Here is an 18,542-nt window from a genome sequence, read left to right as displayed (position 1 = left end):
ATTTATTTGAATGAAACTTGACTTCTGAGTTCTTATCAAAAATTGATAAAAAAATGACAATTCCATTTTTACGTCTTAAATGAAATGAACGGGCTCGAATTAGCAATATACTAATAGATAGTATGGTAAGAAAGAAATAGATGAATCTTTTTTTCTACCATACTATCTATTAGGGTTATTCTAGTTAGAAAACTCTAGAAAAAAAATGAAAAACGAAAGTATATATAATTATAACATAAAAAGGAATTCTAATTCTAAAATAAAGTATAGAGGGTGATTCCATACCCGAAAGTTGTTTCTTCCTCATTGAAATTTTAAAAAAGCATTTCTTCTTAGTGAGAACAGAATATCATATTCTTGTAACAACATAGTTTAAGAATATCAAATTCTATTTTTAAATTTAAAAAAATTAAATAAATAAAGTGACTTACCACACCATACTTTCCATTAAAGTCAGAACAGAAACCCCACTAACTCAGGTGGGATCGACCAGAGCTTGCGAGATTGTTTCCTCCTACATAAAATGAAATTAAAATTTTAAACAAAAAAAAAAAAAAGAAAGAAAAGAAAGAAATACTATGATAATGTACTAAAGAGCTCGCTCATCAATTTCCTAAAGCCAAAATGTTATAATTATTAGTTACACGCACTATTCTATAAAGTATTTTGCATTTTAAAGTGTTTCAATAGTATTAAAGGGCGTGAATCAAGATATACAATTCTTTAACAAAATACTATATTAATTAATAATAATAAAAATAATAATGTTTAAACCAAATAAAGTTAAAGGGCACTCTTCTATAAAGTATTTCACATTTAAAGTGTTTCAATAGTATTAAAGGGCGTGAATTTCGTTTAAAAAAAATTATAATTGTGTCACACATATTTATAGTTAGTTGTATCTATAATTGGTGAACCAGCAGGCATACCACCAACACCATCTAATTCACCACAGTGCTTAGCAACACAATCCCTTTCTCGTGACAGCACAACAATAGGTGATTGCATACTCGAAAGTTGTTCCTTCTTCATTGAAATTTTAAAATGTATCTTCTTGTTAGTGAGAGTCCCCAATTCTAGAGGAATACCTTCATATTCCTGTAACCGACGTCGGTTTATTTAAAAAAAAAATAAAAAAATATGAAACGACGTCACCGACGTCGTTTATTATTATTATTTTTAAATATTAAAATTATTTTACGAATCTACCTAAAACCTGTACAATATATTTCCAATTCACACATAAGTTTCAGAACCTATGTAACAAATTAACATTTATAATTCACTATTGATCAAACTAATAAAGTTCTCAATTAATCAAAGCTAATAAACATCACAACTTATCAAACTAATAAAGTATACTACAATAACTAATAAAACATTGAATATTCAACATAAATCTCACAATTCAATAACACTAATAAACAACAAGTATTTAACATAAATCTCACAATTCATCAAGCTAAAGAAGTAATCTATCAATCCATTCATCAACTAAATATTGGCACCATATGTCTCTAACTTCATCAATTTCTTTTTGATTGTATGGAATCAAACCAATAGATTTCATATAATTTAGGACAAATAGCCATCAACATCCAATGCCCCCTACATAGACCACGGTGTGGCTAATCACCGAATGCAATATATAAAGCCAAAGCATAAATAAACATAGACCACGGTGTGGCTAATCACCGGATGCAATATATAAAGCCAAAGCATAAATAAAAATCTTACCTCACCACAGAGTTATCCACGTCGGTAAACAAATCTCGAATCTAACTAATTACCTACAAGTATTATTTGTAAATTAATATATTAAATTGATATTATTTTATAACAATACTATTCTAAACAATCTCAAAATAATTTACAATTTATTAAAATACTAAAATACAATAAACATTATTAATTTAAACAACATTAACAATAATTACTAAATTTCAAAGTATATTAACATTCATTTCATAAATTTCGAAATTAATAATTTATAAGCCCTAAAATACATTATAATTTCTAAAATTCGAAATATATTATAAATAATTCCTAAAGTACACAACAATTTCTTAAAATTCAAAATTATTAATTTTTAAGCCCTAAAATACATTATAATTCTTAAAATTTGAAATATACTATAAATAATTCCTAAAACACAATAATTTCATAAAATTCAAAATTATTAATTTATAAACCCTAAAATAGACAATAATTTCTTAAAATTCGAAATTATCAATTTATATGCCCTAATATGCATTATAATTCCTAAAATAGACAATAATTTCTTAAAATTCAAAATTATTAATTTATAAGCCCTAATATGCATTATAATTCCTAAAATATATAATAATTTCTAAAATTCATAATGTATTAATATATTTAATTTCGATTTAAAAAAAAATAAAAAAAATACGAAACTTACCGGCGGTGGCTGGGCAGGGCGGTAGCTGGGCGGGCCGGCGGTGGCTGGGCGGGGCGGCGCTGGCGAAGCGGATGTGCGCAGTGGCGAAGCTCGGTGGAGGTGCGTTGGCGAAGCGCGGTGGACGTGCGGCGGTGGAGGAGCGGCGGTGGAGGTGCATCGGCCGGTGGCTGTGCGAGGGTGGAAGTCCGGCCGAGGGTGCGAAGGCTACTGCGCGAGGGTGGCTTTGTTCGAAGAAGAAGAACGAAAAAAATTGGAAAGAAAACGCAGATCTAAAAATCTGCTGCGGGGGCTGTTTTATAAGAGATCTACGACGTCGGTTGTTGCTACAACCGACGCCTTTGATTTTTTATATAATATAAAACGACGTCGGTTCTTTAGATGAACCGACGTCGTACATATTTTTTAATTTTTTTTAAATTACAATACGACGTCGGTTCTTTAGACGAACCGACGTCGTATTGTTGCCGTAATTTTTTAAAAAGTATTTGACGTCGGTTTTTTAGTAAAACCGACGTCGTATCCCTTTTTAAAAAAAATAAAAATATAAATAATTATTTGACGTCGGTTTTTTAAAAAACCGATGTCATTTAGGCGACGTTAAATGTGTTTTCTGTAGTAGTGACACTCTCTATCCCACAGCAACAATAGAGCATCCATTGAATTATTATCCATGACACGTATTACGACCTTATATCTAATAGAACCCTCTCGCCAACTTCTATCACATTTAGTACAGTACATCAAACCATTACATNAACCGACGTCGTATCCCTTTTTAAAAAAAATAAAAATATAAATAATTATTTGACGTCGGTTTTTTAAAAAACCGATGTCATTTAGGCGACGTTAAATGTGTTTTCTGTAGTAGTGACACTCTCTATCCCACAGCAACAATAGAGCATCCATTGAATTATTATCCATGACACGTATTACGACCTTATATCTAATAGAACCCTCTCGCCAACTTCTATCACATTTAGTACAGTACATCAAACCATTACATGGTAGTAGTTTCTTGTTACAACAGCCAGCCTTACATGAAATGTAGTACCAATGACCTGAAGACTCCACACCAAGGATTTTAGCAACAATCCAGAAATCCAAAAATCTGCTAACAGTAATATTAAGGTGTCTGATCAATAGGTTACCTATACAATATCTAGTATAGAATTTAAATTATGAAAATAAAAGTTTACCTTCTTTCTTGCATAAACATCTTGAATAGCAGTAACCTCAGACTGAGTACTTGAAGATCCCCGCTCCTTCTTAACCACTGAAGGCCTTGATTCTGATTCAATTCTCCTTTTAGAGTGCATAGAGATGGTAAACTGGAAATCAAATAAAGTAGATTGTAGGTTAGAATCACTACAAATAAAGGGGTAAAGAAATACAAATACAAACATAGAATTTACCTTTTAACAAATGCAACAAATTGTGGACAAGAGCTTGAAATTCGAACTTCATCTAGGGATGAGCAAAATATCGGTACGGGAGCTGGCCCAAGGGGAATCGTCACTTGTGGGAATTGAACCCCCTGCTAAATCCCCTTCTTGCTCGGGTGGGAGCTGGCCCAAGGGGAATCGTCACTTGTGGGAATTGAACCCCCTGCTAAATCCCCTTCTTGCTAGTTGCTCGGGAGGCACGGGAGCTGGCCCAAGGGGAATCGTCACTTGTGGGAATTGAACCCGGGTTATCCCAAAATTCCTCCCCACAAAGAAAGCTTACTTGCCACCTGAGCTACCCCACTGGGTTAATATTAATATGTTATTAAGTGTTTAATTAAGTAGGTAAATTTGTATGTTGTTAATAAATCAATAAATCAGTAATTAGTCTTAGTGCATGTTGCTTTCAAGAATCCAGTTTTATTTTATTTTTTGAAAAGGGCTTCCAATTTTATAGCAGTTGTTTACTCCAGGCTATGTATCTTTTTCTGAACTTGGCATAATGTGATTTTGATATTATGATGAACATCAAATTATCATCTGTCTGTTCCATGTACTTTGCTGGGGCTAGTATGTTCAGGATTTTGTCTACATATTTTGATATAACAATTAAGTATTTAAGTGTTTAATTAAATATTGTAGAAATAATACTAATGATTTTATTATCTTATCTCATTTGATAGGTTTGAATGAATTGAAGCTTGGCATGGGAAGCAGGGCAGTAGGCAGTCTGTTTATCACTCTCTTTATTGAGAGGCAGTTTGTAGCATTTGGATTATTGCATTTGGCAATTTGTACATTGGTTTCGATTGTAGTATTTCGATTATTGAATGTGGCAATTTGTACTTTGTATTATTTGGAATTTTGCATGTTATTTGGTATTTTGATATTGAATAGTTTGACAATTTTTGGTTTTTGGTTAACCGATAAAACCGACCGAAACCGACGTCGGTTTTTCGGTCGATTAGAGTATTTAGGTCGGTCGGTTTCGGTCGCTCATGACGGTCGAAAATTCCCATCGATTTTTTGATTTTTCGATCAGTTATGTGACCGTATGACCATTTGCTCACCCCTAACTTCACCGCCTTAAGAAATTAAAATCTAATCAGAATCTAACAATGTTTGCTTCTATTTTGTAGAGAAAATAGCATAGAAATGTTGATGGGAATACTTGTCACAACAAGAGGGATGGCTAAGAGCAAGGTCTGTGTGATTCAAGTATGAGCAGAAGAAAATGACTCTTAACAAGTAACGATTTTCTAATTTTGACACAATGCTACAGCTCTTATTATAATGTGTAGGAAAAAAGAATAACATAAACTGCAAGAGAAATAAATAAATGAGTAGGATAAACTAAGAACATAAACTGCAATAGGTAAAATGATTCACTGTCTAGGAACCTTGCCCGCATACTGCAACACAAATTCGATTGAGGTGGAATTAAAATAAGGGAGCAACTGATCTACGTTATCATCCCAAATCGTATAGTGATTCTGATTTTCACTGAAAAGGCAAAACAATCCCCTCTTTATTATAATAGGAGATTATATTATTAAAGATTGATTTCATTTAATAAAATATGCATACAATAAAATGTTAAATTTATGGTAAAACTAACCAGGTCATGATCGACCAGAACCTCAAGATTTGCTATTTATGGTAAAACTAACCAGGTCATGATCGACCAGAGCCTAAAGATCGACTATTGTTGAAGGCGCATCAACCTCCTATATAAAATGAAATTAGATCAATTAAAAATTTAACAAAATAAGAAAGAAAGAAAAGAAAGAAATACTTATGGCCTAGTGTAGTTCGCATTTTAAAGTGTTTCAATAGTATTAAAGGGCGTGAATCAAGATATACAATTCTTTAACAAAATATTATATTAATTAATAATAATAATGATAATGTTTAAACCAAATAAAGTTAAGCGCACTCTTCTATAAAGTATTTCACATTTTAAAGTGTTTCAATAGTATTAAAGGGCGTGTATTTCGTTAAAAAATTTTATAATTGTGTGTCACACATATTTATTGTTAGTTTTATCTATAATTATTATATTATTAAAGATTAAAGATTCATTTCATTTAATAAAATATGCATACAATAAAATGTTGAATTTATGGTAAAACTAACCAGGTCGATCCTCAAGATCTGATATTGTTGGAGGCGCTTCAACCTCCTATATAAAATGAAATTAGATCAATTAAAATTTTAACAAAAAAAAGAAGAAAAGAAACAAATACTATAACCTTGTGTAGTTCGCATTTTAAGTGTTTCAATATTATTAGAGGGCGTGAATCAAGATATACTATTCTTTAACAAAATATTATATTAATTAATAATAAAAAAAATAATGTTTAAACCAAATAAAGTTAGGCACACTTTTCTATAAAGTATTTCACATTTTAAAGTGTTTCAATAGTATTAAAGAGCGTGAATTTTGTTAAAAGATTTTATAATTGTGTCACTCATATTTATAGTTAGTTGTATCTATAATTACTATATTATTAAAGATTCATTTCATTTAATAAAATATGCATGGAATAAAATGTTGAATTTATTATAAAACTAACATGTTCGTTGCCTCGGTCTGCAATAGTAGGAGACGCACAAGAGCCTATTTCTCTTGTGGGAGGGATGCCATTACTCTAGATTGGGATCCTGAGACATTAACAGCTCGATCCTCCTTTTCAGTCAAGAACTACTCCGTATTTAATAGGGTGTCCCGCACCTCAGTGAAGCTCCATATAACTGCGAAAATTGCCTCTATAATGGCTGATATCCTTTCAGCTCTCTCATCCTGTGTCTGATTCATCTTTTTCATCTTATCAATAAGCCTGACAGCCTCATAGTGCTTGTTGATGTAGGAATTGAGCAAAGGTTGCAGCTCTTCCTCAGCATTGGGAGGGTGGGTCGCGGCACCACCCAGAGCATCAGGAGGGTCAGAAGAAGGAGGGACAGGAACACTAGGGTCAGCAGAGGACGACTTCAACTCAGAATCCACCGGCTTAGAAGGTATCAGAGCCCGGAATCCACCGGCTTAAAAGGTATCAGAGCCCGGAGCTCATTCAATGCTCATTCAACTCAGAATCCACCGGCTTGAAAACATTTATATTAAATTATATGCAATACCATAATCAAATCCTTATCAAGCAAATTGAGAGGGGTGCTGAATTGAGTAAGCAAGTCCAATGCATTGCTAATTGATGATCCTCCTTTGACACCGAGCAACATGTTAAAGAATAATGTCAAACCCATTGCCTCTAAGTCAGCAATACTCAGAGGGACTTTTTCAACCTCCTATATAAAATGAAATTAGAACAATTAAAAATTTAACAAAAAGAAAAAGAAAAGAAAGAAATACTATGTAAATACCTGTGATATGATTTTCCTAAGCCACATATCCCCATTATAAACATTATAACCACTGTGCCAAAGTTAAATTCATAAGCACCAAGTGAACTAATGATCCTCCTATCGGAATCCTCAAAAAGAGTATAGAAATCAACACAATCCATGGACAATGTGTGGCGGTGCAGTGTTAGATCAAGCTCAAGATCTCCAATTAACAAATCGGCGCTGAAACGAATACTAGGAATACCGCTGCAAGCATCAAACAGAAATTTCATCACAACTGTATCATTTGGGGGTGTTAATCAGGTTGAATTGGAAACTGAACACTTCATTGACTCTTGAGGAATGAAAAACTAACTAAACATACTATTCGTATATCCCAGATCTATTGTGTTTCTGCAACGATTAGTAGAAGATGTTACCTGAACAGCAATGGCGAAGCGTTGAAGTAGAGCAAGTGGAGGCGGAGGCAAAGCAAGCTACAGCCTGCACGCGGTGTGGCGGAGCACCGGAGCGGCGGAGCAGAAACCCTAAAGTCTGTAAAATAATTGTGCTATATGCGGTGTGACTTGTGGACAATGCTACACACCCACGTGTATATATATACTCTCTCCGTCCGAATTGGTTATCTTTGCACGCTTTTTAAGAAAATTAATGTAAATGTAACGTAATTTTCAATTAACCTCTTACTTTTTTCACTTTTGAAAATAAAAATAAGGAATAAGGGTCAAATAGGCCACCGAATTACACATGAAACTGCAATTAGGCTATCGAACTCAAAAACAATGCAATTGGGTCCCTGAACTACACAAATTCATGCAAATTAACCCAAAGTGACTTGTTGACTTGATCTTCCAGTTACCAACTTTAAAAATAATATTTTAAAATAATTTTAAATTAATTAATTAATTAAAATTAAAATTTATAAAAAAAAAACAGGAACAAGTTAATTGGTCCTTTTTTTAATTTTAAATTTTAAATTTAATTTTAATTAATTATTTTATTTAAAATTGTTTTAAAATATTATTTTTAAAGTTGGTAACCGGAAGATCAAGTCAAACAAGTCACTTTGGGTTAATTTGCATGGATTTGTGTAGTTCAGGGACCCAATTACATTGTTTTTTAGTTCAATAGACTAATTGTAGTTTCGTGTGCGGTTCGGTGGCCTATTTGACATTTATTCCTAAAAATAATAGAGAAAACAAAAGTCATAAAGGTAAATTAGGAAAAGTAGAATGATTGTGATGTTCAATTTTGGAAAGAAGACAATATTTTGGGACAAACTAAAAAAGAAAGTAAAATATGTAAAATGGGACAGGGGGAGTATATAATAATCAATATAGTGTATTAAAATATTATATATATGGATGAGATCAATATTTGCGTGTGCATATTGGGCATGTGTCATGTACGATTGGGCATTCAAAATTCACTTGTGCATATGAGACGGGTTGTGTGCATACTAATTTTTTTTTCTTTTACTAAAATTCTGAACTCTTCAAAAAAGTTCAGAATTTTAGTAAAAAAAATTATGGGATCAATATTATAACTATTCAAAATTTTTAGATCAAATTGCACTTTTCGTCTCTAAGTGTTGGTCATACTCACTTTTCGTCCCTAAATTATCATTTACGTTGCATTTTTTGTCTTTTTACTAATTTAACATTAATGACGAAATTTACAATTTTAGTATAACTCAATGACGAAAAGTGAGTACAAAATGACAGAAAGTGCAACATCAATTATAACTTAGGGACGAAAAGTGAGCATGACCAACATTTAGTGACGAATTTTACAATTACCTTATAACTTAGAGATGGAAGGTACAAATTTTCCAAAATTTTAAGAACGGGTTCATTTTATAAATATTACAAACTTGAAAATTTAACACACTTTTTACAAAGAAAGGTGTTCTCACTTGAACCCACCCTATTTATGTGACGAGTTCAACCAAAAAGATGTTAATAAGTACAAGAATCTTGCTCCTCCTGCTCCAAGACAACATAATACTTTTTAATGTCATAGTTTTCCTTTCAAATTCTCAATTAAATGATATTTTATATAAGAAATAATAAATATTATTATATTTATAAAATAAAGATTTTTTAAACATTCAATATGAGCATGACAATTTTTATTTTTTATACAAATGAATGTATATAAATTCATTTAAAACGTTTTCTTCAATATTATTTTTTTTATAGAATGTTAATTACTACGTAGTTTAAAATTTCAAAGAAATAATTGAATTAGTATTTTGAGATTTTTAAAAGAGTAAAATAGTAAATATTTAACACAATACTAATTTTTAATTTTTTTATGAAAAAAAATTCCAAATCGTATTTTAAAACTATCAATTGATTTCACTTTCTATTATCAATTGATTTCACTTTCTATCATATAGCTGTATAAAACACCATTCATCAACTATAAACAAACTATAAAAGACTTCATTACACACACTACTCAATAAATTTTAATTTTTTTTTATCTTTTTGAGATGAATAAACGAGTCACCATTCAAGAGAAGATAGAGGAAATAGGGAGGAAATAGGGGGGGGAGGGGGGGGGGGGGCTTGCCATCCAACTGGTCTCCCAAAGAATTTACAACCTTAACAGAAGAGCAATGTGATGAAAATGGGGATGATGTTTATTTAGAGGCGTCACCAGTTAAAGGACAGCCTGGTCACGACTACTACCAAAAAGTGAACACGAACATGAAGATTCCACACATCTTTTTAAACCAGCTAAACAACCATTATCTAACAAAATTCTTTTTTCTAAGACAAAAGTTTAGATGAAAGAAAACTAAGTTGTAAGAGCATCAACAGTACAAATTGAACTCAGACCGTTTAAAAGAAGCAAAGAATTTAGGGACATTATTCCATAGAGACTATAATCGATACAGCTTTGTGAATCATGTATAAAAAATACATTTTAAATATACTAAAAATACATTATTTGTGTACTGAAAATATATTATTTAAAAGTACATTATTTAAATATTCAAAATATTAATAATGCACCTTTAATATATTAAAATATACTTTTTATTCGTGGTCCACCGGAAAATTTCCCGTGGTATTAATGTCCTAGTTAGTAGTTCCTGATATAACACTGCATCTGGGACTATAGGAGACGGGCTAAGTCTGTTTCCAAGAACAATAATATTTGCAACTTTTCACTCTCTTTTTTCTATAGTGATATTAAAACACAACAATATGAACATACCTCATGGAAGAACATATATACACAATGAGTATATGTACAAACTCTACACCCTTCATCATCTTTTCTTCTTATCTTCTTTGTGTCTTTCAACAATCACCGGAGCAGCCGGTATGCTAAACCACCACTCCCTCAACCTCCGAGTACATCTTTCTGTGTTCGGTTTCCTAAGAGGAGAGTATTTAGTGAACAGCTCCAAGAAAACCAGCACAGCTATATATCGGGATGGCAAGAATGCCAATAGTAATGCCATGACTAGAAGGGCACCCACAAGCTTCTCAGTTGCCTGATTATATGAAACACCGGTCAGGTTCAACAGATAAGATCTTAAAATCTGTTAATTACTTGAAATAACGGTTTAACCAAGTTCAATAGGATCAAAACCATTACATACGTTTAGGTTTATGGGACTTGGGACCAGTTCGTAATTAGGTTTAGGATATGAAAATGGTGAAAGAACAATCAAAATGGTCCCAACTTCCAAGCAAGAACCATTAAAGATCTACGAGAAAAAATTGTAGAAAGAAAAAAAATAAATGAATCATGGTTCGTATTACAAATTTCAAAAATAGCATTTTCTTTTTTGAGTACTACTGACTCTGTTACAATGTAGTATCCGTTCATAGCTACTTTTCTCAACCTACTGAAGCACAAAGAGTCAACCGGGTGCCACTAGACCACAAGGTCTTTGGCATAGCATTTTCTTTTACTCCGTATATTTTAAAATTTGGCACGTCTGAGGATAATTACTCAAATTTATGAGATCCTCCCCACACAGTGTCAAAAATGTTACTAGAGTAGTGAGCAGAACTGGCCCACGAAATTAACGGGGGGAGAGGGGGGAGAGGGGGGGAGGGTTTTAAGTTTTGAGCCATAAAGTTGTAACTATCCAGTCAAAGATTGAAAGGTGGATCACATTTTGAAGGAACTTCAATGGCACAAACTATGACAAAAATGGAAAGATAATAACATGGAAAAGAGGCTAACACTTAGAATAGAGATAATTATTAGGGAAATGCAACACACCTGAGGGAAAATGGATAATAATATGGCACGACACTTGAGAAGAACAATGTTTCCGTCTTGGATCAGTTCTTCGGCTTGAGAAACTACACTTTGAACAGCAAAAAGTTGCTCCATAGTGTTCATTGATGGGGGAACTATTACTTTGAGGGTTCTAGATGCCCTGCTTTGGCTAAAGAAGCAGGTGAGCCCCAAATAAAGTGCAAAAAAAGCGAGCAACAGTGCACAAGCATAGCCCAGCCATCCCCTGCAAGAAAACTACTCTGTAAATATTTCCAGAAATTTAAATTATCAATAAGTGATGTTAGCAGGTGAGTATACAAGAAAAGAATGTATTACTTGTCCTGTCAGTTCACTATTTCAAAACAAAAATGAAAAAATTAATATATATATATATATATATATATATATATATATAACATTACTGTTCTTGAAGTTCTATTTCATGAGCTTTATTGTAGCCAACATATGCTATTAATTCATATTACTTTTTTGGTATTAACTTTGTATCGATTAAGTATATCCTTTTAATGATATCAAAGATAAGCTTTATAAAATAAGAGAAGTGAATGGTACAATTTTATGAGGACAACGAGTCTGGTGAAAAATTGAAGATGATAAAATAAAGTAAAGCTGCCAAGAACCCTTTGCAAATATGAAAGTCAATATAAGACAACCTTAAAAGACCACTCGTGCTTCATAATTCATCGAGGTGTCCATTTCTTATGATATTATGATTTATAACATATGAGAATTGACAAATAAATCATAGCACGAGTCTTCCTTGCATGCAACCACTATCACATTCAAAGAATTAGAGAATTTCGTCTTTGATGAAAACACAAAGTCATACATACCAGGAACTGCAAAACATAACTAAATATGTGCACCAAGTCTAATCTAAACCCAATGATCAATATGAAGAGAACATTGGATAAAATCCAATATGAAGAGAATGTTGGACAAAATCCAGAAAATTGGACTAGAGATGTTACCTGATTATAATACATGTGAAGACTAAGCAGAAAATCAAGGACTTTAAAGAATCCTCCCAATATGCTAGAGAAAGAAGACATTTCCAAAGTTGGTGTATGGGAGACATCAACTCCTGCAATAGATCCATCAATCTTAGATATTTAGAAGACAAGTCTTTGCAGGCATTTCCACTCAAGCCTTTGAGAAAGAAGAGAAGATGGAAAGATGTCTTTAAGGGTTGCTGATTATACACTAGAAATTATTTTCACTAGGGAACACAAAAGATACATAGAAGAAGAGTGGGATCATTTCCAATTATTTAGAGCAGGCATGTAAGTATCAGAAAGAACTAAGTCAAATTAATTACTATCTCTGCACTTTAAGCAACAATAATAGTAATACCTTCATCACTGCTAAGTTTGTATCAAGACCGTCAACTTTAACACCATCAACTGTAGCTTGTGCTGACACTACTTTTTTGTAGTTGCTTCTGGATTCCCGAACTACTTTTTCCAAGGAAGTCATCTCACCAACAGCAATCTCGCCAACAACAATTCCCATCTCATTAGGAACCGTAGGACTGGTGCCAAGCACAAAGCCTAAGTTGGATGCTATGGTCAGAGCTGAAATTGAGTGCATTCCAGTGCTGGCTTTAAGAGAGTTAGTCGACTCCAATTCCCTCATGACTGACTTAGTTGCAAGTGTTTCCAGTATCAGATATCCACCCGGAAGCTTATCACACACATTAAACATCAAAAGATTATCATAACAAAGAGAATTTGTAGAGCTTATATCTTTTAGTGCTTGTACTTGCAGAATCCCAAAAATAGCTTTCATAAGTGCTTCTTCTCGATTAATCCCAGTAATCTGGAACTTGTGCATAAATCTTTGAGCGTATAAAATTTCACGAATTATGGTTAACCAATAATCTCTACGGGCATGTCCTTTAAGTTCTGGAAAATCCATAATAGCAGACCTACATTTTAAGAATTACAAAAATTTTAGAATACTTTCAAGAAACATGGACTGTCTGAAGAATCATGGAGCCTACAGGCTCTAATAGGTGATTCAAAAACTTTAAAAAGCATTATAAATACTGGCAAAATGTATGCGTCATGCCTTACAAGGAATCTGATTTATATAGAACTGCCTTGTCAAAAAGTCGTGTACCCCATGGTCCTGTTAGCTCAGGTTTGACAACCTGATTCAGATCTTCAGAGAGTTCATATTTTTGGGGTTTGTCATAGGACATAACACGAAGGGGTTCAAAATAAAGAGCATGGTCAGTCAGGGTCAGCCTACCTGCAACCACAATATATACCCAAGGAATGACATGTTCTATGTTATTCACACATTAATATAAAACTGTTCACAGAAATAGCAATTTAAAACCCAAAAACATACCAGGCCATGTGGAGATCCCCACATGTTGAAGAACTGGCTGGGTTGTGACTGTCCCTTCAAGTTCCAGGATCTTCTCCCCTCTTGCTGAGCGTAAGGAGGAAAGGTGAGATGACTCAGAATTGCCCTTCAACTTTTTAACTCCTCTGCAAACAAATCCAAGATTTAAAATTCTTAAAATAAAAATATATAGGTTAAACATCAGGTAATACTGTAATAGTAAGCAGGACAGATCATTTAATTTAACGAAAGAAGTGAAATTGGATTCAAACTAATCCAGAGCTACCAAAAGAGACCAAAAACGAACAACTAAAATTAGAGAAAGAATTATCTCACACTTACTCAAAGATAGGCACAAATAGAAAATTTATTATATAGCATTAAAATAAGTGCATAGTGCTATTTGTACTCCTTCATTGCTCCTCCCATGTTTAGAATATGAAGATCACTGCATGACTTGCCAAACAGCACTATCATTAAGCAAAGAAACAGAGTTGAATTAATAGATCAAAAGTATTCTTGCTGCAAGTGTTTAACACCTTTTCCTAGGTATATCTGAGCAATACATGTTATGAAAATGAGAAAATAACCAATTGAAAGAAGGGGGTCTTAGTGTTGTACTTCATCATTGTTTTCAACATCTATGTACTTCTATTTTCCTTAAAATGCATATTTGATGAATCTAAACTGTTTCCTTGTTGATCTCAATATAATAAGACAATCTGTCAGATAATAGGAAATCATAGTCCTATTCCTAGTAGGATTGAGCTTGATTCCTAATCTTAGTAGGACTGTAGGAGTGGACTTGGCAAATGTTCTTATAAATTTAGAATCTCTATGTAGTTCAATACACATTACACAGAAAAACAGAAACACAGAAACAACCAAATCTATTACGGAGTACTATTAATACAATCATCTATTCTCTCTTTCTTTGCTTTCTCAATATTTTACTTTTGCTTAATTGGTGGGTGGTGGCTATTTGGCACCCGCCAGGTCTTTCAATCCCTCATGTTCAACATGGTATCACTGTATCAGAGCTTACATGTCCTACGCCCTTTTTCTAATTTTTTGAGCAGAAACCATGTTTTTCAGTGAGGTGCTTATCGTGACTGACTTCTCATTCGGACCTTTTTGGTTGCTACCTTTGCAAATTATTGCCACCACATTGTTCGGGACCTTGTAGTGACTCACCGCGAGAAAGGCCTAGAGTACTATTCCTAGTAAGAGTGCGCTCGGTTTCTTAATCCTAGTAAAAGTGGGCTTAGCCAATGTTCCTACAAAACACAGAAACAGCTAAATCTATTACTATTTTAATACAATAATCTATTCTCTCTTTCTTTGGTTTCTTACATATTTTGCTTCCAGCTAACTAGCATATGGTGGCGATACATCAGTCATCACCCATCAAGTCTTTCAATCCCTTAATTTCAACACAATCAAGCTAGAAGTAGAAGAGCAGTTTCACTCCATATGGAGAGCAGGGAGAAAAAAATGAATTTATTATATTACCTTTCTAAACCACTGAGATATTTGTCATAGATTGCAAACTGAAGTCGACCACCAGTTGATGATGAAAGCACACTGAAAATGTTATCACTAACAATCACATTGGCAATGATGGGAACTGCTACAGCAATTCTTGAAAAAGCCTCAACGCCAACAGTGACATCTTCATCCATCTGCAACACAAAGAAATCCATGGAAATTCAAACCAATCCCCATGGGGATAAAGTTTATTAAAAGAAAATGTATATTCTAAATAGATATTTATAGGGCCAACTTTGAAGAATTATAATGGAATCCCCATGAGGGCAAAACCAATTGTCATTGCTTACATAATGCAAGGACATGTTTCCTTGGGTTATAGTAAAACAAGAATATACTTCACTTGATAGATTTCATTAAATGACAAAATAAGATAACAGAACTGTCATCAAAGACAGACAAGATTCAGAAATTATAAATATTAATACATACACTGGCAAATGGTTTACTGGCAGCTGCTGGAAACTCCCAAGCAGCCATCATATCAAATGTGAGACGTCGAAAACTTCTGTCTCCTAGATAACCAGATACTTGCACAGCCAATGGAAGAGTCCTGAAGCTGCAATATTCCAAAAAATTGCGTGCATATTGAGAAGGATGCTTTAAAGTATCAGAAGCTTCTCCATCAAAGATTTCATGAAGTTGCTTCATAGGAGTATCAAGGATCCTGCATCATGCATATTTTCTCTCAATATACAAACTGATAGGAGGACTTGCATAAAGTCTAAGAGAATAAATTTATGAGAACAATAAATCAGGTGTATCAAATACTGCAAAGAACATGAAAATGACAAAAGAAACCACAAAAAGTTTGTCAGAGCAAGCATACTTTGAGCATCGACGAACAACTACGTTTGCCAAAGGAGAAAGTTCAGGCAACCAGTTCTTTCCACTAGATGAAGAATCTTTCTCCATCTCCTCAGCATCTTCACCTAATGAACTCAAGGTTTTATTCAACCATTTGAATGATCCATCTTTAAGAAGACCATTGAACAAACTCCTGGTTTTGTTGTCTTTAGCCATGCAGCAACAGCACCCTTTAGGCCACCAAATTGATCAAAGATACCTAGTCAGCAGCGTTTCTAAACATTGTAAGAAGACAACAATACCTTCAAATTTACAAACTAGAAGATAAGATCACCACAAGAAAGAAGATTCAGTTATATTTTCCTTTTCCTTCATGCTCTTTCATTCAATACCTAACTAAACAATTGGGTCAGCATTAAATCCACACAAAGCATTGCTAGACATTTGAATAACTAGAAAAAAACGAAATTTGTATCACCATTGCTCTGAAAATGAACTAGTATCCCCCAGTTACAACTTACAACCATTCTTGAAAACCCAAGCTGGATAATTTACCAAAACATGAAACTTCATGGTTTTATAAAATCAATCAAGCAGCGCAAACTACTATGTAGTGTGATGACACATCTGCTATCATTCTAAAACGGATGATCGCGTGATTGAACTCTGGTGGTGGGATATTGATTCTTTAGGCCATATAGTGTGATGATACCCTGCTATCATTCTAAACGGATGATTGCATAATTGAACTCTGGTGGTGAGACATTGATTCTTTAGGCCAAAACTGATTGAGAAAGTATAAAATAGATGCTATAAATAATTGAAAAAGTATAAAACAGATACTACTTAAAGCGAATCATGAGTGATTAAAAAAAACAATCAATCAAGCAGCACTAAACCAAATTCAATTTTCTAAACCTTCTAAAAAATACCCACAAAAAGAAGTAACTTGCAAATAGCCAAATCTGGAAGCTCCTATGGTGTGCGAACATAATAAGCTCAACATGAAAGGGGAGGAGGTTACCTGAAAAACCCTTTCAGCAATAGAAACTTTCGAGAAGCCGTGTGCGAAAACCAGCTTCAAATTGAAGGAAAGGAAACACCCGTTTCCCAATAAAGGCACAGCCGCACGAAAAGCATTTGAATTTGGAATGCGATCTTCCTGCTTCTCCCTCTGCTCTGCTCTGCTCAGTTAACAATTACTAGAAGCTGACAGTATTCTTTCTTTGTTTTTTGAAAATCTGAAGGTGACAATCAGATTGATCAGAATTTCGAAATTACGAGATTAGTTATTCTAGAGTTCTAGTACTTGTCTTCTTACTTGAACTTTTAATTGTTTAATATAATTTAAGATTTAAGATAAATAACTTGGCGAAACATACGCAAAGGCGGATTAGATACGCGAGACTTAACCGGGGTCGCACTCAAAGTCTCAGAGAGTCAGAGGATAGATTTTTTCACCTTTGGATAAAAATTATTGAGATAAAATATTCAAAATAATTATTTGATTATGTCATAATTCTCGAATTAGTTATTGATTATCAATTCATTTAAAATGATAATTAATTATATATATATAATTTGAATACTGACTCTATTACAATACAATATATGTTCATAACTACTTTCTCAACCTATTAAAACACAAAAAATCAATATCACCCCACTAAGACTCGAACGCATAACCTCCCATAGGATAGAGTAACCTCCTATAATTGTAAATATTAATGGATTAAAATAAGTAACTTTTATATAATTGAATAAGAATTAATTCCACCGGAGGTCTCTTGTCTTTGGTGGCGATTCCAAATTTAGTCCCAGACTATTGTTTTTGCCATTTAACATCCCAGACTTTCATTTTTTGGACACTTTTGGTCCTTCTGATAATTTTTTTGATAAAATTCTATTTTTAGCAAGGGTATTATTGTCTCTTCATTTTTTTTTATTTTACCAGTTTTCTATCGGTTCATGACTATTTTAAAAAAATTTTAAAAAAAATAGTTAGCGGGTTCTCTTCATGATTTCACCATCCTCGTTTGTATTCCTCCTTCACCCGCCTTCGTCACTAGTTTCACCTTCCTTTCACCACCGGCTTTACCTTTCTTCTCCTTCCTTTCACCACCGACTTCACCTTCCATCATCGTCGTCTTTGCTTGCCTTCGCCGTCGTCTTCACGAGCAGCAGTGCCAAAAAAAATCAAAGAGAGTTCTACCTTAACGCACATAAGACATTTGATCGCTCCAAGCACTTGAAACAAACATCTGAAATGTATGTATCAACCAAAAACTTCTACATACAAAGCTACTGTAGTGAGAAAATATGAATGGTGTTACTTACCCTGG

The 18,542-nt window shown here is 33.4% G+C and overlaps 1 protein-coding gene across 3 annotated transcripts; it reads right to left on the bottom strand.

Moving 5' to 3' along the window:
- Positions 1-10,232: 10,232 nt before the first annotated feature.
- Positions 10,233-17,515, bottom strand: LOC116021598. 3 transcript variants are annotated; one of them, XM_031262034.1, is made up of 10 exons: positions 17,225-17,515; positions 16,223-16,459; positions 15,826-16,060; positions 15,358-15,527; positions 13,849-13,991; positions 13,569-13,746; positions 12,847-13,420; positions 12,465-12,577; positions 11,473-11,716; positions 10,233-10,732 (listed from the first exon to the last, which is right to left on the bottom strand). In XM_031262034.1, exons 2-10 carry the CDS (start codon positions 16,414-16,416, stop codon positions 10,505-10,507), a joined length of 2,079 nt encoding a protein of 692 aa, XP_031117894.1. In that variant the 5' UTR covers positions 16,417-16,459; positions 17,225-17,515; the 3' UTR covers positions 10,233-10,504. The 3 variants fall into 3 exon arrangements, with proteins under 3 accessions (XP_031117894.1, XP_031117892.1, XP_031117893.1); XM_031262032.1 differs by having other exon boundaries at positions 10,505-10,732; positions 16,223-16,475; XM_031262033.1 differs by having other exon boundaries at positions 10,505-10,732; positions 16,223-16,430.
- Between the last annotated feature and the right edge of the window lie 1,027 nt (positions 17,516-18,542).

Source organism: Ipomoea triloba, chromosome 6 (assembly GCF_003576645.1).
Source record: "Ipomoea triloba cultivar NCNSP0323 chromosome 6, ASM357664v1".
NCBI classification, from domain to species: Eukaryota; Viridiplantae; Streptophyta; class Magnoliopsida; order Solanales; family Convolvulaceae; genus Ipomoea; species Ipomoea triloba.
Note: the sequence above shows the minus strand (reverse complement) of the source record. Positions and strands in the feature narration are given on the sequence as shown.

Coding starts and splice junctions, on each gene's coding strand:
- LOC116021598 (XM_031262034.1), bottom strand. CDS start 16,416: ATGGCTAAAGACAACAAAACCAGGAGTTTGTTCAATGGTCTTCTTAAA. Junction 13,747..13,848: donor GGGGATCTCCACATGGCCTG/GTATGTTTTTGG, acceptor TTGTGGTTGCAG/GTAGGCTGACCCTGACTGAC. Junction 12,578..12,846: donor CAAACTTAGCAGTGATGAAG/GTATTACTATTA, acceptor GATCTATTGCAG/GAGTTGATGTCTCCCATACA.